Source organism: Mus caroli, chromosome 5, assembly GCF_900094665.2.
Source record: "Mus caroli chromosome 5, CAROLI_EIJ_v1.1, whole genome shotgun sequence".
Taxonomy (NCBI): Eukaryota; Metazoa; Chordata; class Mammalia; order Rodentia; family Muridae; genus Mus; species Mus caroli.
In genome coordinates this window covers 101,545,950-101,566,484 of record NC_034574.1, presented here as the reverse complement: position 1 = coordinate 101,566,484, position 20,535 = coordinate 101,545,950, and the positions used below count along the sequence as shown (strand labels likewise).

At 49.5% G+C, this 20,535-nt stretch overlaps 2 protein-coding genes across 7 annotated transcripts; one reads left to right on the top strand and one right to left on the bottom strand.

Annotated features, from left to right (window-relative positions):
- Window positions 1–387: 387 nt before the first annotated feature.
- On the bottom strand, window positions 388–15,241 carry Idua (iduronidase alpha-L-). Its single transcript, XM_029477197.1, has 14 exons — window positions 14,831–15,241; window positions 14,074–14,214; window positions 4,731–4,816; window positions 4,505–4,612; window positions 4,115–4,210; window positions 3,824–4,026; window positions 3,570–3,749; window positions 3,243–3,459; window positions 2,732–2,941; window positions 2,531–2,652; window positions 2,321–2,446; window positions 2,172–2,248; window positions 1,758–1,858; window positions 388–1,644 (listed from the first exon to the last, which is right to left on the bottom strand). Exons 1-14 carry the CDS (start codon window positions 14,983–14,985, stop codon window positions 1,538–1,540), a joined length of 1,929 nt encoding a protein of 642 aa, XP_029333057.1. The 5' UTR covers window positions 14,986–15,241; the 3' UTR covers window positions 388–1,537.
- Slc26a1 (solute carrier family 26 member 1) lies at window positions 6,020–14,363 on the top strand. Of its 6 annotated transcripts, none has more exons than XM_029477192.1 (7): window positions 6,020–6,124; window positions 6,365–6,488; window positions 6,821–6,939; window positions 7,231–7,314; window positions 8,915–9,067; window positions 10,239–10,856; window positions 11,598–14,363. In XM_029477192.1, the coding sequence occupies exons 6-7, from the start codon at window positions 10,266–10,268 to the stop codon at window positions 13,119–13,121; spliced, it is 2,115 nt and encodes a 704-aa protein (XP_029333052.1). In that variant the 5' UTR covers window positions 6,020–6,124; window positions 6,365–6,488; window positions 6,821–6,939; window positions 7,231–7,314; window positions 8,915–9,067; window positions 10,239–10,265; the 3' UTR covers window positions 13,122–14,363. The 6 variants fall into 6 exon arrangements, with proteins under 6 accessions (XP_029333052.1, XP_029333056.1, XP_029333054.1 ...); XM_029477196.1 differs by having other exon boundaries at window positions 6,318–6,488; window positions 8,985–9,067; XM_029477194.1 differs by having other exon boundaries at window positions 6,318–6,488; window positions 8,941–9,067.
- Window positions 15,242–20,535: the final 5,294 nt, after the last annotated feature.

Below are 20,535 nucleotides of genomic sequence, written 5' to 3'. Positions count from 1 at the left end.
AAGTTTAGTTTCCAGGTAATAGGTCTGTTTGGGGAGACTCTAGAGACCTTAGGATGTAGGGCTGAGTTAAACAAAGCAGGTCAGTGAAGAAGTATTTGGCTTAATTCTATCCTCACTCTACTTCCTGTTCCCTTTGAGGTGAACAGCCTCCCCCTCTACTAGCTATCATCATCATAATATTCTACCCAAATGCATGGGACTAAGCCACAAGGCACTTCATGCTTATTGTAGCCATGGATGACCCAGGAGTCCTCAACTACCACTCAAGCTGATAGTAGACTGTGATCCACAGGATGCTGGCTTAGAAGGTAGAATATCAGAGTTACAGTGACAGGGTTATGTTGGCTTCCACCCAGATTTCAAAGGAAGACTTGGGAGGCCAGGTAATGTGTGGCAAGATTGGGGTGGCTTTATTTCAGTTTATTACAAGCTAGAGTCATTTGGGAAGAAGGAACCTCAATTGAGAAAAATGCCCCAACAAGACTGACCTATAGATAAGCCTGTTTTCTTAAACTAGTGATTGATGTGGGAGGGTCCAGACCATTGTGGGTGGGGGCCCACCCTTTGGCTGGTGATCCTGGGATGTGTAAGAACATAGCCTGAGTAAGCAGCACTTCTCCGTGGCCTCTGCATGACTTCCTGCCTCCAGGTTCCTGCCTGACTTCCTTCGATGATAGACTGTAATGTAGAAATACAAGTGAAATGAATGCTTCCCTACCCAGCTGCTTGTGCTCATCGTGTTTTATCGAATCAATAGGAAGCCTAAGACACCAGCCTAGGAGAAAGGTCATGGCGGCTGTAAATGACAACACCACAGACACAGACTGTCCAGCACATCACAGGAACATGGGCCCCGATGCTGAGAATGGAGCTGCAGGATTTAACGTTTGTCTTGCTTCACTTAAGTCCTTCCCTGTCATTTATTTTCCTGTTGGAATGAAGATGCTTCCTCTGTGCAGTTGTATTTCAGAAGTACATAACTGCATTTTTGATAGTACAGAAGCTCAAGAAACGAAATTTAGACTCTGTGTGTGTGTGTGTGTGTGTGTGTGTGTGTGTGTGCCAAGCTCTCTACTTGATTTTTCTAAAACAGGGTTTCTTACTGAACCTGGAACTTGCAGTTTCAGGTAGACTGGAAGGCCAGGGAGCCGTGGCCTCTCTGTCCCTTCCACCAACCCTAGGGCAATAGGCATATATTGTCATGCCCAGCCTTTACATGAGTGCTAGATATCTGAACACAAGTCCCCGTGCCTGCACAGCAAGCACTTTATCTACTGAGCCATCTTTCCAGTCCCACATTTAAACTTTTTGAACAGCTGGGCATGGGGAGGAATGTGGGCAAAGGTCACTCCAACTGGGCCTGTAAAGTGCTTAGCCACAAAGACTGACCCTAAGTCTGAGGTAGAGAAAGACACTTTAAAGGGAAATAGGGGAAGAACAACAAAAGCTGATAGTCAGCTGCCTAGCTAATGGCAGACTAGCTTATCCTGGTTGACTCCATTCACCAGTCAGACAAGTCACTAGGAGCCAGTGGCTCTCATGAGGCAGGGACATCCAGGTAAATCACAGGGTCGGAGAAGGGGCCTGCCCGGGCCCAGTAGTCCAATGCTCGTACTCGGTAGGAGCCAGAGACCACAGCTGTGTCTGCAGACACAAAAGCACATGTCTCCTGAAGTTCTCAGACCCCAGACCCAACCTACATCATAATGTACTGAGGTCCAGCAGTACAATTGCCAAGACTAAGGTTTTAGGCATACCTGGGCTGAACACAAAGAGGTTAAAAGTAGACGGCCTCCTGTTGATTGGGGCATACTCTTCACCCTTCTGGGAAAACTGGATCTCATATGTCCACAGGCACCTGAGGAGGGATGGGTCTGTACTGAAGCTGGTGCTAGCTAAACTCTGAAGGCCTGGATGGATGGGATAGGGTGGACCCACAACCCTATACTCTTCAGGTCCCTTGCTAGCACATCCAAGGTCCCTGGTCACTCTCAAAATTGTGACAGGCCACACTGAGGGGATTGGAGACTATCACTGTAGGTGATCTCCAACTCAGACACAAATGGGTCTGTGCAGGTGTGTACAGTGTGTATCGAACATATGACAGCAGAGGGAGATGAATGATTACTAAGGTGATGACATAGAAAAGGAGGACCACCCCACTCACGTACTTGGAGCCCACATGCTCGTCTGACCAGACCAAAACTAGCTGTCCACGTGTCAGGGGCAGTGCACGGAGCTGGCTGACCTGTAAGGAGGGAATAGCTATGAAGGTCTGAGCTAACCAGCCTCACAGGTAGGGTAGGAGGCTGCCACTTGCCTGCCCCGGTGGCTTCAAGGGGCGTGCGCATACATGCACCAGCAGGAGTGATGGCACTGGAAGCTTCCGGTGTAAGGTCAGGCGGCCCCTAGCAGGAAAGGGGCGTGGTGCCTCAGCCACGGGGTCCTGGGGATAAGGAAGGGCATGTGTTGGCAAATCTCAGTACCTAAGAAACCCCCTCCCTCCATCCCTCCCCACTTGCCCACAAACCTCCACCATGCGCATATGTCGGAACTGCTCTGCAGAGGGGAAGACTGGCTGGCCCATGCGCTGCCACGCGCTGTAGGGGCTGCTGAGTTGATTGTCTAAGTAGAGTACTATGTAGACAAGCTCTGTGGAACCAGACACCATGGTTTGCCACCCTGGGCCCACTACAGCTGGGTTCCCACCTTATTTCAGAACCCCACTCACCCAAGCCAGGAGGTACCCCACGCAGGCGAAGAGTCACAGGGATACTGTGGTTGGGGTGTGCATGGGTGTCGTCACTAGTGTAGATGAGGACTGTGGTACTCCAGGCTGCAGAGCCTTCAGGGTGATGGGTGCTGGCCAGGACACCCACTGTATGATTGCTGTCCAACACAGCCCCAGCCTTTGAGACCTCTGCCCAGAGTTGCTCTCCATCTATAAGCCAAGCAGAGGGCTGAGGCTGTTGGCTCTCTCATACCTAGCATCTGGCTTCCTACCCTAATATCTAGCTCCCACCATTTATATATTGGGAGTCTGTTATACTGTTCAGCCCACAGGGTGGGAGGAGATGAAGAGGTAGAAATTTGGAAAACCAACCTAAGAAACTCACCCAGCAGCTGGAGGAAGTATGCTTTTGCGCCTTCCCAGCATGTTCCCTCAATACAGGATGTGCCAGGCAAACATGGTCTTTTTCACTTTGTGACTCAGCACATGCAGAAGCAAGGTCATTACTCACCCAACAGGGCCATGAGCCCCATGACTGTGAGTACTGGCTTTCGCAGCAACTGCACATGGGGTGGGTGAGTATTGTTGACCTGGAAGCGAGCAGTAAGTGTGCGCTGGGAGAAAGGGTACGGGTGGTAGCTCAGGAAGGCATTGTCATTGCTGAGGAGCACATAGCGCATGGAGGAACTGCTGTTGGCAAACAGCAGGTTCTGGTGCTGTGCAATGACCTGTGGACGTGAAGACAGTTGGAACCTGTATCACTGGCCACTGGTACTGTCCCCACCCCCACCAAGGAAGGCCTCCTGAGGTTGGAGGAGGCATGATGGCAAGGACCCACCTTCACTACCAGGGCCGCATAAGTCACATCAGCTCTCCAAGGTTGTGGCAGGGACCAGCCCACCAGAGGGTCTGCCTCATCATTGTAAATAGGGGTGTCCTTGAACTCAGGGAAGAGCTGCTGGATCTGCTCCACAACTGCCATCTCCTGCTCCAGGATGGTGATGGAGCTGCCTGCACCCTGCAGCCAGCACATACCTCACTCAGTACAGGCTCAGCTCAAAGGAGGCAGGGAGGGGTGGGAGCACCACACACCTTCTTGTGCAGGGAGATGTAATCCAGACGCACGCCCACCTCGCCAGTGAAGAAGTTGGTTCCATTGGCACAGTGACCCAGGAGGCTCCAGCACATTGGTGACCTTGGCAGGGGGTGGAAGGAATCCCCAGGACCACCCAACTTCAAAGTGGGGCTGGCAATGCGCAGCCCCTCAGAGCAGGCGTCATAGTAATTCAGGAAGCCTAGGGCAGGAGGGTCTTGAGGGTCTGGGATTGTTCTGCTTCCCTCTCATACAGCCCACCCAACAGGGTCTGGAAAAACGCTGCCTACCTTGTGTGGTCATGGACACGTTGTCAAAGTCATGGTGGTCTGGTTCATTCCAAGTCTCAAAGTTCCACTTGGAAACATGTGTCAGCCCATACCTACCTGCAGAGGGAGCTCTACTCTCAGGTTTGGGGATGGAGCCCACCTGGTATCTCCTAGGACCCATGAATGGTGGGGGGTGGGGGGGGAGGGTTTCCACTTGAATGGGATTACCTGGCTTCAATCAAGTACCGTACCCCACCCCTATCAGGTGAATCTCTCACCCATCAGGCATGTAGGGCTAGGGAATAGTGATGTCTATGGCAGAGAAGACCACGAGGTGGCCTGGGTGACCAAGGAGGAGAACCTCCCCAGGACAACCCACTACAGCCCCCAGGATTTCCCCCTTCTATTCACCAATGTATCTCCTGGCCAAGAGAGAAACCAGGTCCTTCCATTCAAACACCTGCTGTTTGTCCTCAAAGTCCGTGAAGTACCCAGAAGGACTGCCCATGAGCTCAAATCCTGAAACACACAAGAGTAGTTGTCCCATCATACCCAACTACTCAGTTAGTGCTGAGATAGCACCACTCTCCAGGACACAGAATGGCGGGTGGTGGGAGAACGCTGGGCCATTGCTCACCAGGGAGAAGCTGGTTCTCCATGAGAAGGTCCAAGAATGCATCCAAGTGGGTGAAGTTGTATATCAGTCCCTGCCCAGGTGACTTCCTGTGGGGGTGGGGGGAAGGTCAGTCCTGGAGAGAGCAGCAGTATTTCTCCACACTCTGGTTTAAAACTAGGGCCACACTCAAGCATGTGGGGGCCCCAAGTTCTCGGGGAGAGCCAGGATACCAGATGGGCTTTCTTTCCCTTTGGAAAAGACTAGCATTGTGAAAGTCTGACATGTTTGAGTATGTCTGAGTATGTGTACATAGAACCCTACACTAAGCCTTAAAGAACCTGAAAACTTGGGGAGACTATGAAAGCTTCTATCACACTCATCATGGAATGGGAATGTGTATGTCTGAAACCTTCAAGATATTCAAGTAGGGCTCTGGTCAGTCACCCCACTGAGGTGGAAAGACATGAGACAGGTGACGAGCCATCTTAAAGACATCTGACAAAACAAAGCCACAACATTCTGAAAAGGTCCTGGTAGTGGCTAATTGAGGTGAAAGGGCATAAAGGAAGAGACTCCAGGATACTGTCAATTGCCAGATCTGAGGTGAGTTGTAGGGCAAGTAGTTTGGATTTCAGGACACTGATGCTTGGAGCTCTGTCTCTGGCTTACAACTCCAGCAAAGGGGTGAAGAGCCACCCTGAAGGCTAAATCTGCAGCTGAGGTAACCTGAAGGCACCAGCCAACAGGTACGAAGAGTCGGTCTTACCAGGGTCTGAGAGCTTGCTAAAGACAAGCGAGACAGCTCGTGGGTTTGTCTGGAGAGGGATGGTAGTCAGACTCCCCACTGTAGGCGATAGAACAACCTCTATAAGAAGCAGCAGCTCCTAGGCACATCAACCCCCTCACTGTACATGGTCACATTAGCTACTGCCCCCAAGTCCAGCCTGCCATCTGTGCTTTTGGATTGGAGCCTCTGCCTAGAGCTACAAACAGACCTGCTCAGCTCTTTCCTTTCCCATCCAATGGTCAAAACCAGTTGCAAATAAATAAAACCTAATAAGCATTTGGATAAAGATTAAATCCTTGTTCCAAAGTCCCAGGCAGAAACTGTCATCAACTCCCTGTCTTCACAAACCAGGCAGAGAACACACTTCAAGGAAGCAGGCCTCAGCTGGCCGGTGGTGGCTCGCATGCTTTTAATCCCAGCACTTGGGAGGCAGAGGCAGGTAGCCTGGTCTACAAAGTGAGTTCCAGGACAGCCAGGGCTATACAGAGAAACCCTGTCTCGTTAAAAAAAAAAAAAAAAAAAAAAAAAAAAAAAAAAAAAAAAAAGGAAGCAGGCCTCAGCAAAAGGGCTATGTTCTAGGCTCATCTTTCAGATCAAAGATGTTCCAAGACTGGGACCCAGTATGGAGGTGGGTATCTGCTTGACACCCCCACCCACCCACCCCATACCTCCCGGGGCCTCCCATACCCAGGAAATCTAGGGAGCAGTCCTTTGTCCCTCTCTGCTGCCTTGAGGGGAGGGTGGTGGTGTTAAGAGTCCTAAAGTGGGGAGGGGGGCGCGCCATTGAGGGGAGGTGTAGGCAAGTCTGCCATCCCCTGCAGAGTGGCCTGAGCCATAGCCCAGCTGGGGCAGGCAATTCTCTGTACAGCCAGACTAGGCGCAGCCCCAGCAAAGAAGCACAAGGGCCCTTTCACAGCTGCCTTCAGCAACTCCCAAGCCTCCGAAGCTAGAAGCGGAGCGCGTGCGCTTAGAGGATGAGGCCACAGCGGCTGGTGAGTGCCTGGGCGAGTGCATGGAGGATTGGGGGGAGGGGAAGCCTGAGCGGGCGGCGGGGAGGTGGAACGCTTCCGCAGAGGAGTAGCCGTGCACTCAGAACGCTTGGGAGGGCCGAGGCAGAGAAGAAAACGCGGTCTACAAACGCCTGACTATGCGGGATGCCAAGCGGGATGGGGGTGGTGCGTGTAGTGCGGAAACACTTGGTGTCTCTCGGGAGGACCTGCTGAAGCTCCAGGAAGGCACAGAAATTCTGGTCTGGTCCTAAAGCCTGTCCGCCCCACCATTTTCCACTGATGGGCAGGGTATGATGTTTTCTTCCCAAATAAAGAATGCAGTATTTAAATGGTGGACGTAGAGATAAAAGAAAAAAATCACCGAGCTTCATAGGATCAAACAGACGTACGGGCCTCATACCCCTGCCCTCTGTGTGTCCAGCAGCGAGCCAAGGTGAGCACATTGGGGTGGGACAGTGGGCCTGATCATACCCATTGCAGCGCCACCCTGAGTGCACAGAGCTGTAGAGGCAGAGGGAAAAGTAGAGCAGGGGCAAACCATGGAAGACATGACTTCATCTGCATTCCCATTTGCTGTGGACACTAACCAGGAGAGCCTGTCCAATCCCTCCCACCCAGGGTGGTAGAAAGGGGTGGGGCCATCCCTACACTGTTCTCTTTCTGCTTTGAAATGAAGGTGAATACTCCCACCATCTCCTACAGCCCAGCACCTATGTGTTTACAGGGCATCATTCCACAACTTCAGCTCTGCCATTCTCAAAGATGTAGCAACAGTACATTCCTCAGAGGCCCCTATGTGGGTAACTGGGTAAGTTATCATTATATGACACCCCAGTAGTTATCCCCAGACCACTAAAGGAGCCTGTTATCTGACCCAAGAGATGTTCTGACTAACCCTGCCACACCCACTGGGTAACTGCTCCTGTAAGCCACCGTTACCAACTGCTGTGCAAACGGTGGCTTCACTTCAGAGCTTGTTGTAAGGGAAAGAGGAGACCCAACCCTACAAAGGTAGGACAGAACAAGTTAAAACCCTGGGGCCCTAAATAGGCTCTTCTAGGAACAGGAGGCCTTCTTGAAGAGACAGGACAGCATCCAGGTGGGGTGCCTGAGAGCAAAGGTGGAGGAGTACCTAAACCAGAGAGCATCCAGCCCAGTGTCAGTCAGGCTTTCCAATCTGGCCTCTCCACTCACATTCCATTCCCATCTCACCCACAAGTGGGGCTGGGATCAGGCCCATGGCTGCCAGGAACTGGACAAGACCTGTCAATGTCCCAAAGAAGTGTCCAACCTGTGAACTGGAAGGAACTCTGAATTCTTATTGTCCCCTGACCTGGAAGAATGAAGGCTCAGGGTCCCAGGTAGTTCTGTAAGACAATTGTTGATCCTAAACCCGTTCTTAAGACCTTTGGGGATAAGAGGAGTAAAACACAGCTTCACTTTGCACAGCCCCGAAGCAAACTGCCCACTGTGCTGGGGCCTGTGGAGACAGCAGATCAGACTAGCTGGCCTTCTAGCCATAATGAAAAGAACTACCTCCAGCATGGGAGAGCACCCGGCATACAGGGGCCCACAGAAGACAGCAAGACCGTTACACAAAACTACTTACTCTTACACACAATGTGAGAAACTCATTGCTCACTACAAGATGTGGGTCTGAGGGTTCTGACCAGCCTTACAGAATTTAGGGGCAAAACTCAAGTCTGAGATCTCTGGTTACTTAAGCTAATGTTAAAGGGACATTTAGCTCTAAGCTATTCTCACTAGGCAAGTCTCATGTCCTGCAGAGGTACGTGGGGGCCAAGTACCTTATCAGGATTACAGGGGGTCAGTACTAAGGAGGGGAGGAGAGGAAGGGGGATGGAACTGAGGGCAATCTAGAATCCCTGCTGCAAGGGAGGAACACACCTATTTTGATGCCGACAGGCTGTGCACAACACAGGCATGTGTTCACTCACAAGTATGTACACATACAACAGTAGCCTTGTGCATGCACTGCCCTCGGGAACATGGAACAGGGCCTGAGCTTCAGCTTACTCCAGCCAGAACAGTCTCCATGACGGTGAAAGAAGATAGCCAGCATCTGGGGAGGCGGAGTCAGCTGTATTTGACCCCAGAATCTCATGATTTCACTCAGTTCCTCTGGGGCCTCACACTCAAGTAACATGCCTCAGCCACTCCTGTCTCCACCTCCTCTTCCTCATAACAAGACAGAAACGACTGCACCTGGAGCACCCACCCCTCTGTAGAGGGGAGTTTATCACAGGCCCACATAACCGTAATTACTTGTGAGCCTCTGATTATAGTACAACTTGCTGGATTAGCTCACCAGATTAGCAGCTCAGGTAACATTCATTTGACTGGGAAAACCCATGACTCAGCTATCTTTTGGGTAAATAATTTAACAGTGAGCCCAGCGGAGTATTCTCCACAGATCAGCCTCAGAGGTGCCTGCCAACCTGCTCTCTGTCTGTTAAGCCAGAGTGACTGGAGGATCAGTCCACCAGCAAACTGCTGCCCCTGGATACTGCAAAGCCTTCAGAGCCGGCCAGGTGCCCCAGGTAAGAACTGTCCCTTGTACCCATACAACAGGACCCAGAAAAGGTGGCTTAATGGGCAGAAATAGGAACCTAGATTGCCATTTCTCTGGGGATTGTTCAGACACAAGGCAGGTGATACTTATAGTCCTTCCTCCACACATCTGAGCCCCTAGACACTTGGGGTGAGCCTCAGAGTGTTCAATGACCCTTATGTATTATTGTTTTTATAATGTTACTCAAGAGCTAGAATGCCTGCTAGACAACCCTACCAGGGAAGCTGCTATCCCAGTACCCAAGCCAGGCACAATTGGCTCCAACAGTCACCACAGTGTCCTGGGTTGCAAGAGAACAGAGAGTGTTTGATTAATATTACAAACAAGCACTTTGGAACCTGTAAACAGGACCAAGGCCATCACATGGTCAGCACAGCCTGAGAATTTTTCAGTACCACAGCAAGGTCAGAAGGGGCTAGGACAGCCAGGCCAAAGGTGGACATCTGTGAAGCAGTGTGCTTGTTTGGTGTACTTGAGCCTCTGAGAAGAGATTCAGCATATGGTGTAATGGGCACACTGGTTCCACAGCACACTAGTGCCTGGTGAGACACATTCTAAACTCATGAAGAAGGCTATCAGAGACCAAGGGCCCCAGCACACACAATATACAAGGTCTTCTGCCAACCTCCAGGCCCATGGTGTTCACAGGAGAACAAGTGATGGCTTGGGAGAACTCATGTAGAAGTTGAGTGACTGGCAGAGACCCTTGCCCAACTGGGTGGCTGGGTGGGAAGAGGTTGGAGTTCAAGTTCAAGATGCATCTGCCTCTACTGTCATTGTGGCTTGGGCATATGTGGGCTGGTGGAGGCCTAGTCTAGCCCTTGTAGGTGATCTTCAGAATGCTTTAGACAGCAGACTTCACATAGGGGCTGAGTTAGGTAGACCACAGAGCACTGCTGGGGTTGAAGCTAGGTCAAATGTCTCCCTGAGGCATGCTGCTGCCATAAGCACCTCTCACAATAAAACTAGCATCTTGGAGCTCAAGGCCTTATATTCACCCACACACAAGTACAACCTCACATCAGTAGGACAAGCTCTGATAGCTGATGTCTGTGTTTGGGTGGACAAAACCTCACTGTGAAGCTGGCTCCTGGGCTCTGAGGGCCTAGACACCTAACCATGCCCATTCCCCCTTGCAGATTAGCCAAAGAGCCTGGTGTGACAGGATGGACGCTTCTCCTGAGCCCCAACAGAAGGGTGGGACACTGGTGCTGGTTCGACGGCAGCCCCCTGTGTCCCAGGGCTTGCTGGAAACACTGAAGGCCAGGCTGAAGAAGAGCTGCACCTGCAGTATGCCCTGTGCTCAGGCTCTGGTGCAGGGCCTGTTTCCTGCCATACACTGGCTGCCCCAGTACCGCCTTAAGGAATACCTAGCAGGTGATGTCATGTCAGGATTGGTCATTGGCATTATCCTGGTGCCACAGGCCATAGCCTACTCACTGCTGGCTGGGTTACAGCCCATCTATAGCCTCTACACGTCCTTCTTTGCCAACCTGATCTACTTCCTCATGGGCACCTCCCGCCATGTTAATGTGGGCATCTTCAGCCTGCTGTGTCTCATGGTGGGTCAGGTGGTGGACAGAGAACTCCAGTTGGCTGGCTTTGACCCCTCCCAGGATTCTCTAGGGCCCAGGAACAATGACAGCACCATCAACAACTCAGCTACAACACTGACCATTGGGCTACAGGACTGCAGACGGGACTGCTATGCCATTCGTGTTGCCACTGCCCTTACTCTGATGGCCGGGCTTTATCAGGTAAAGAGTTAGCTGCACAGCAAGCAGGCTGGCTGGCCCTGTTTCTTAGAGCACCTGAAGGTGCTTGCCACTCACTACCAGGAAAGCCTGGAAGCATGTAGAGAAAGTATCCCTAAGGCTCAGAGAGAAAATAGCACAGCAAAGGTAGAGGTGGAGCCCAGGCCTAGGTCCCAGAGGGGCTGAAGGCACAGAGTGGAGGGATATGTAGGGCTGGCCTGGCCAGTGTGGTCTGAGTAGGGCACTGGGGCAAATGTGGCCATGGCTCAGGTGTATAGCTAGACTACAACCCCAATGTCCACCTTGGCTTACTGACCCAGGCAGGACCTGGGAGTAGAGATGCATTTATTCCCCTGGTCTCCCCACACCTTGCTCTTTTCTGTTGACCCTGTCTTCTCTGTTCCTTCTATTCTTCTATTCTGTGGCTGCCTGGGAGGGAGCTTGGTGGAAGGAGCTACACATAAGACACGGGGGAAGGGGCTGCCTCATGATGCCTACAACCCTAATTCTGAAACAAAACCAATTTCTGCATGTGTGAGAGCATGAGAAGTGAGCATGCACATGCAACATCTATAGAACAGAACATAGCTCGCCCCTGTTCTGGCCCATGATGTATGTGGAAAACAGAAGGAGTCCATTCAGAGGGATAAGCAAGCGTAGATCCCTGTGACCCGCACCCCTCGGTCTATATTGATGGTGGTTCCTGGCTCATAACCTATCAAACTGACTGTACTTCATCTGCAGGTCCTCATGGGTATCCTCCGGCTGGGCTTCGTGTCTACCTATCTCTCACAACCACTGCTCGATGGCTTTGCTATGGGAGCTTCTGTGACCATCTTGACTTCTCAGGCAAAACACATGCTGGGTGTGCAGATCCCTCGGCACCAGGGCCTAGGCATGGTGGTCCACACATGGTTGAGCTTGCTGCAGAATGTGGGACAGGCCAACATATGTGATGTGGTCACCAGTGCCCTGTGCCTAGGAGTGCTGCTGGCAGCTAAGGAACTCTCAGATCGCTACCGACACCGTCTGAAGGTGCCAGTACCCACAGAGTTATTTGTTATTGTGGTGGCCACAGTTGTGTCCCATTTTGGACAGCTCCATACACGGTTTGGCTCGAGGGTGGCTGGCAACATTCCCACTGGTTTTGTGGCCCCACAGGTACCAGACCCTAAGATAATGTGGCGTGTGGCCCTGGATGCCATGTCCCTGGCCCTCGTGGGCTCAGCCTTCTCCATCTCCTTGGCAGAAATGTTTGCCCGTAGTCATGGCTACTCTGTCAGTGCCAACCAAGAGCTGCTAGCTGTGGGCTGCTGCAATGTGCTGCCTGCCTTCTTCCACTGTTTCGCCACTAGTGCTGCTCTGTCCAAAACTCTGGTGAAGATAGCCACTGGCTGCCAGACCCAGTTGTCCAGTGTGGTCAGTGCTGCTGTGGTGTTGCTGGTGCTGCTGGTGCTGGCTCCACTGTTTCACGATCTGCAGCGATGTGTGCTAGCTTGTATCATTGTTGTCAGCCTGCGGGGGGCGCTGCGCAAGGTGAAGGATCTCCCACAACTTTGGCGGCTAAGCCCTGCTGATGCACTGGTCTGGGTGGCTACTGCAGCTACCTGTGTGCTAGTCAGCACCGAGGCTGGACTATTAGCTGGAGTGTTCTTCTCACTGCTCAGCCTGGCAGGCCGTACACAGCGTCCACGGGCTGCCCTTCTTGCCCGAATTGGAGACTCCACCTTCTATGAGGATGCTGCTGAATTTGAGGGCCTCCTGCCCCCACCTGAGGTACGAGTGTTCCGTTTCACAGGTCCACTTTACTACGCCAACAAGGACTTCTTCCTTCGGTCTCTCTACAGACTCACAGGGTTGGATGCAGGGCACTCAGCCACCAGGAAGGATCAGGGCCCAGAGGTGGGTGTCAGTAACAGAAGTCTTGCAGATGGCAAGGATCTGGGCTCAGTGAGCAGTGGGGCTGGGCTGGTGGTACCCCTGGCATTTGGTTTCCACACAGTGGTCATTGACTGTGCACCACTGCTGTTCCTGGATGTGGCTGGCATGGCCACATTGAAAGACCTTCGCAGAGACTACAGGGCCTTGGACATCTCCCTGCTTCTGGCTTGCTGCAGTCCCTCAGTGAGAGACACATTGAGAAAAGGGGGCTTCCTTGGGGAAGAACAGGGAGCTGAAGATGAGCTGCTATTTCCCAGTGTACACAGTGCTGTGGAGGCTGCATGTGCCCGCCATGAGGAGCTGCTGGCTGCTGACTCTGCCCTCTAGCAGGGCCCTCAAGAGCCGACACCTGTGTCCACAAGCCAGTGCTGAGCTCCTTTGTAGGAGTGGTATGAATGATAAAGTCATTAGAGATATACCCTCGGACCACCGTTGCCCTGGAGAAGTCAGGGAACTCCAACTAAGGAAAGGAAAGTGCAGCACCCTTAATACATTCAAGGATTCCAAACGTTCAGTGATCTAGACTCTCTACCTCTGAGTCCACTGCTGCCCCCTGGTGCCTATTCAACCAGGGTAGCTGTACCCACACACATGATCCCTCAGCCCACACAGTGCCCAGTTTGATATACTATGTTGTCATCTTATCTGAAACAGAATCCTGCAAATTATATGACCTCCAAGATGCCAAAAGGACACTTTCCCATTCCCTGTACCACCAGGTACCAGATATGAGCTGGATATACAGCCAAGCCTCAAGGGTCTGAATTTCTGAAAGGCCTCCTCATGCCTGGTGCTCATCTTGACTGGACCCTTGCAAAGGCAGCCACCTGCTCCAGAGCCACAGTCCAGTGTCACTTTCTAAGGCAATGTGACTTATATAACCTCAACCTGACCTTGGGGCACAATGTCTCTATACAGCTTATACTGGTAACCACAATGTGGTATATGTATGGTACAAAGCCAGACACAGTAGACCCTAACCCCATTCAGTACTTCTAAAAAAAAAAAAAAAAAAAACATCAGGAGGAAACCACCTGTGCTCCATCCAGGGTCTGCCTTTGGCATAGCCAAGCAGACATTCTCCTCCTCTTCTGCCCAACAGGATGCTCTAACAGGAAGCACAGCCCCAGCCCTATGCCCTACCATGATTCTCCCCCACCCACAGCCCAGCACTATGTCCCACAGCTGGCCCCGACAAGGTCAGATCCACCACCTCAGCATCTCTGTAAAACAAGCTCTGACCAGCAACTCCCAGGGTCCCCACTTCAGCATCACCCACCTGGCTGTGATGAGATCCAGCAGCCAGTGTATCCGGACCTGCTCAATGCCACTGTGAGGAACGGCACCTATGTAGGCAAGGTTCAGTTGCTGGTCCCAACTAAGGTCGTACTGGTCAGCCTGGTCGTGAGGCAGTGGGGGGCTAGGGACAGGACAAAGAAGTGAAGTGTTTGTCCTAAACAGGGGCCTACAGCATACTCGATTTTATACATGTATTACCTAACTGCCTAGACCCTTGTGGATGAATTATGTGTCTCCAGAGTGTACGATAAAGTAGCCCGTTCACCAGAATGTTCTACAGTCTTGCTTGGGGGCTGGGTGAGGGAAGCTCCCACAGGACACAGAACCATATTCTAAATAGGGTATCTGCCTGCCATTAAAAAAAAAAAAAAAAAAAAAGGATCTGAGTATTTCTAGAAAAACTTGGGGCACACTCATAAACCGGGGCAGGTCTTGATACTTTGGGAGACTCCTAGGCTCTGCCGAAGCACCAATCATGAACCTATAGTCCGAGTACTGCGCTCCTGATCCCTGGGTGCCACTTAGGGAGAGGCTCTGGCATTTGAGGGACCCACTAAGCTAGAAAACCCACGCCACATTCCAGAAACTGACTAGCTTGAGAAGGTGGGCCCTAAAGGGGTTTGCTCTTCACTTCTGAGTGTCCAGGAGTGATGGGCAGAGAGCCCAAAGCTGTAATGAGGGGAACCCAGAGGATAGAGCAAGGGGCGCTCCTGGACTTGACAAGTGGTGGGCCTCACCAGAAGCCGGTGCTCCTCCAGAAGGGCAACAGAGGCCTCAGCGGGCGGGCTGCGTCCACACGCACCAGGTACGGTGACTCAGCCAGCGCCAAGGGCGCGGCCAAGAACGCAGCAAAAAACGTCAGCATAGCTGAGTAGGGACGCGGGGGGCGCATGGTTAGGATATCCAGGCGACCCCAAACAGCAAGCTTTTAGGCGGCGGTCGCAATGTTCCGCCTACGCGTAACGCCCCACGTGACCTCTCGCCAGGCCGGGACAAAAAGGAACCCAGTCACGCGCCGCCCCGTGCTGGCGAGTTCCGCTGCGTCCCAGGCGCTCCAAAAATGGAACCAACATTAGCAGTGCTTGGGTGTCTCAGAGCGGCCATTATTCTTGCGGCTGTCTCGGTCTCGCTGGCGGCCTGTAGGTGCTCTGAAAAACAAATCAGGCACTACGGAGTGTCGTGGGGTGGAAGTGGAGAAATGTATCAGAAGATGGCGCTGTGGGACTGCTCCAAGGATTGGATTTGGGGGAGAAAGTCAAGGTGCTTTGGCAGAGCTTTTCCAAAATGGGACTGCTCTCATTCTGGACAGATGAGACGTTCCGAAATCCAAGTGACTCCTTGTAGTGGACAACCAAAGATCAGTGCTGAACATCTGTGAAAGGCAGGGTCAGTAGTGCAAATCTTTAAGATTTGAATTGTGCACACACAATGAGCAGGATTTTAGCAACGATGGAACAGAATTAGCTGTCACTCTTGGTAGCACAAGCCTTGAACCTCTGGAGTTCCAAACAACCCATGAAAAGCACCTTTCTCATGCAAATCTCTCCTGACACCAAGGAAGAAACCCTTCTCTAGTGTTCATAGTTCCTGAGGTTGGTGATTTTAAATCTTAGGTCTTCAGGAAAGCCAGTAAAAGGAAGGTTTTTAGGTGGAGAAATGAAAGCTATGCCACAATCTCGTGAAAGGATCAGAAAGTCAGGAGCCCGTGTGATGCTTCTGCAGTGACTGAAATACAAAGTTTGGTGTCCATAGACAGCAACTAGACACTACCTGGTTGGGTAATCTGTTCTGAATGAAGACTAATGTAGGCAGGGTCTCAATATGTAGTCCTCATTCACTTGGGACTTGCTGTATAGACCAGGCTAGCCTGAAACTCACAGACATCTTCCTGTCTTTGCCTCCTGAGCGCTGAAACTAAAGGCATGGGCTACCATGTCTAGTCCCATTATTATTATTATTATTATTATTATTATTATTATTATTATTATTGGGGATTTTTTAGACAAGGTTTATCTGTGTAACTCTGGCTGTCCTAGAACTCAGTCTGTAGACCAGGCTGGCTTCAAACTCAGAGCTCTCGCCACTGCTAGGTGCTGGAATTAAAGGCATGTGCCACCATACCTAGCTGCCTATATTCTAATTTATGTGTATTTGCGAATGCCTGAATGTATATATGTCTATCATGTGCCTGCCTGGTGCTCATGAAGACTAGAAGAGGGTGTCAGATCCCCTGGAACTAGAGTTACAAGCAGTTGTGAGCCACCGTCTATGACCTGAATCTGGGTCTTTGTAACAACACCAGGTTCTCTTAACCACTGAGACATTTTCAGGTCCTTGAAAATCTTTAAAAATAAAATCATAAAAATGTTAAAGAAAGGCTGGTGAGATGGCTCAGCGATTAAGGGCACTGACTGCTCTTTCAGAGGTCCTGAGTTCAAACCCCAGCAACCACATGGTGGCTCACAACCATCAGTAATGAGATCTGACGCCCTCTTCTGGTGTGTCTGAAGACAGCTACAGTGTACTTAGAACAATAAATAAATCTTTTTAAAAAAATGTTAAAGAAAATGTAAAAACTATAATTTATATTGGTATGTTTTATGGTATGTAAATCATAAAGATGGCAGAACCTTAATGGATTAGATTAGCTACAAATTAGACTTAGCTGAAGACAGAAATAAGGAACTGAAAGATAGATTTGGGGGACAATCCACAGTGACAGAAAAAAAAAAACAGAAACCACAGGCCAGACATGGAGACAAGGTCTAACAGTATAATTGAATTTGCAGCTGAAAATAAAAGGGGAGTAGAGCAGAAATAGCATTTGAAGGGGTCACCATGATAACCTTCTGAAAGTAAATTTAAAAAATTAGAGGACAAGAATGTGGCTGAGTTAGTAAAGTGACCTGAATTTGAACCCTAGTGGAAAGGCTGGATGTGGTAGCAACGCTAGTAATCCCAGCACTGGGGAGATGGAAACACGAGGATCTCTGGGGACTTGCTGGCTAGCTAGTCTAGCAGAATCTCAGAGCTCTGGGTTTACTGAAAGACCTTGTCTCAAAAAGCAGGTGGATCTTGTGAGGGAACAGACATGAACACTTGCTGCCAAGCCTGGTGACATGAGTTCAATCTCTGGATTCTACGTGGTAGAAGGAGAGGACTGACTCTTTCCTGTAAGTTGTCCTCTGACCCCTAGATGCTTGCTATGGTACTCAAGTACTCCTGCACATAAATAAATAAATAAATAAATAAATAAATAAATAAATAAATAAATATTAAAGAACTCAAAGATGGAGAGCAATTGAAGAAGACACCCAATGTTGATCTCATCTCCATGAGCACACATTTGTGCGCGCACGCACACACACAAACACACAATCAAGCTCTCCGATATTTTTAAAAATCACTGTATGGACTGGAGAGACATCTCATCAGTTAAGAGCACTGACTGCTTTTCCAGAGGTTCAAAGCCCAGCATTCACACAGTGGCCCACAACTATTTGTAACTACAGTTCCGGGGGATCCAACACCTTCTTCTGGCCTCCACAGGCACTGGACACATGTGGTGTACAGACATACATAGAGGCAAAATAAACATTAAAAAATTAAAAAGTACTATAAAGAGCCCATGGAGGTACATGTTTATAATCTTAGCACTCAGCAGCCTAAAGCAGGAGAATCATATTTTAAGACAGCCTAGACTAAATAACAAGACCTTGTCTCAAAAAGTCATGAACTGATCACAGGGTTCCCAATGGAGAAGCTAGAGAAAGTACCCAAGGAGTTAAAGGGATCTGCAACCCTATGGGGGAACAACATGATGAACTAACCAGTACCCCGGAGCTCTTGTCTCTAGCTGCATATGTATCGAAAGATGGCCTAGTCGGCCATCACTGGAAAGAAAGGCCCATTGGACTTGCAAACTTTATATGCCCCAATACAGGGGAATGCCAGGGCCAAAAGAATGGGAATGGGTGGGTAGGGAAGTGGGGGGGGTATGGGGGACTTTTGGGATAGCATTAGAAATGTAATTGAGGAAAATATGTAATAAAAAAATATTAAAAATTAAAAAAAGGGACTCAAACATTAGGCCACAGGACTTTATAAATTACAAAAAAAAAAAAAAAAGTCATGAACTGGGTATGTAGTCCAGTGGTACGGTTCTTGCCTAGCATGTGCAAGGCCATATGCAGACCCCCCCAGCACTGAAAAAAATTATTAGGATCTGTAAAGACCAAGAGGGAAAAGACAAAATGAAACAAGCAACAAAAAGATACTGGAAGCAATCAAACGGAAATGACCTATTGCTTTCAAAGAGCCGAACAATAAAACGAGTGCCAGCTTCAGCATCAGTATTGAACCTGAAGACTAAAAACAACCTAAGTCCTGAAAGCAAGCATCTTAGTGTGTTTTCTTTTGCTGAACAAAACAAAAAAGCAACTTGGGAGGAAAGGGTTTATTTGACATACACTTCCCAATCCTAGTACATCCCTGAGACAGGGCTGGAACTCAAGGCAGGAACATGGAAGCAGGAAGGAACTGAAGCAGAAGATGTGGTAGAAAGCTGCTTACTGGCTTGCTCCCCAAGATCACCTGCACAGGGCTACACCACCCACAACGGGTTGGACCCTCCCACATCAGTCACTAATCAAAAAAATGCCCTTAAAGGACAATTTGATGAAGGTATTTTCCCAACTGAGGATTCTTCTTCCTCAAAGACCTTAGCTTGTGTCATGTTGACATAAATACATACATACATACATACATACATACGTAAATGAATAAATAGCATATAAGTAATTGGTAACTTATTAAGTTTAACAAAAACAAAACAAAACAAAAACCAGAAAAATAACAACAAAAAAAGACATTTCCAGGTGGGGGCTATGATCTATGCTTTGATTCTCAGACACTGAGGAGATTGAAGCCAAAGGATTTCTTGAGCTAGGAGTTTGAGGCCAGCCTGCACAACACAGTAGGAAATATCTCTATATGTAATACATAAACACACAGATGTTTTTGAAAAGTAAAGGTTGAGTAGGAACATTTTAGAGAAATTGTGAGGGCAGCAGTTGCCACCCATTTTTCACTGTGGAAATATTACCTGCTGTTCTTCAAGCAGAAAGAGAGTGATCCTCAGTTGAATGCAGAGGAAACAGAAAGAATGAAAACAAGGGGTATAAAAGCTGTATAAATCCAATGTATTGTGACTGCAGAAAGCAATGATGGTAGAAATGGCTTATGGAGGCATAAAGACAAATGTATCTAAAGAGTTAAACTGCATGTTAATAGCAACACAGTCACTAAAGGTAGTTAGCAGGGTTAACTCCACTGTTGTATGTGATGAAGGGGATTTGCAGGTATAACTGCATTAGAATCTTAAGATGTGAGATTATCCTAGATTATCCAGTGAATCTCAGATGCAACCGTGTGCTTACACGAGGAGGCAGCAGAAGGGAAACACAGGAAAGGGGGCTATAGTGGCCTCAAAAAAATCGTACTCAAGGTGTCACCTCTGCCCTAGATCCCAGACTGCTTGGTGAGCCCCTTAGCATTCACGAAGTAGAAAGCAATGGAGGCTGGGAGACTGCAGGCAGCATTCTGACCAGAATCTGCAGGGATGTTCAGAGAGGAACCGATGACATCCATCTCCTAGCCCAGATGTTCCCAGTACAAGAAATAAATTCCAAGACACACGACTTTGTGTCTGAAGGCGCATGGGTTATATAGAATGCTGTACCTATGCCTGGGTAAGAAAGGCTCTTCCCTGAAAAGGTGTGATCACAAATGGGGCTCTAAGGGAAGCCCAGAGAGCTGGGTGTCCTCTCAAGGCTGAGGTAGGCTGTTCTGAGCATTGTTAAAATTACACCAAAAGGAGCAGGAACCAGCTCCTGGAGGAGCGCCCACTAGCAGTGGTCAGTGTTCACACTGCCATTTTTAATATGTGAGGTTGGAGTATGGAGCCCTGACAGCTGGAACTACAGCATTCAACTCACTTTTTGTCATCTTAAGCCTGAGGTAAGCAGCCTGCCTGCCTTGCTAGTACTGCTGAGCTTTCTTAGACTTACCAGCATTTGAATAAAAACACAGATACTTATTATTTTTAAAAGCTTAGGCATTATAGCAAGGCTATGCCCTGCTACCTCTAATTTAATTAATCCATTTATTATAGTCCATGTCTACCACATGGTCACTTATGCCCCCTCCCACACACACATACTGATACTTAGGACCTCCTCCATGCCACACTGCCAAAACCCCCCTTCTCCAGATTATTCTCCCAGAGACCCTCTCTCAGCCTGGAAGTTTCTCCCTCAATTCCTGTTTTAGCTATTGGCTGTCAGATCTTTATTAAGCCAATCAAAAGGTGAGGGAGGAAGAATGTTTACAAAATATGATACTGGTGATGAGCCTTTAAAATAACAATACTAGGGCCTGGAGA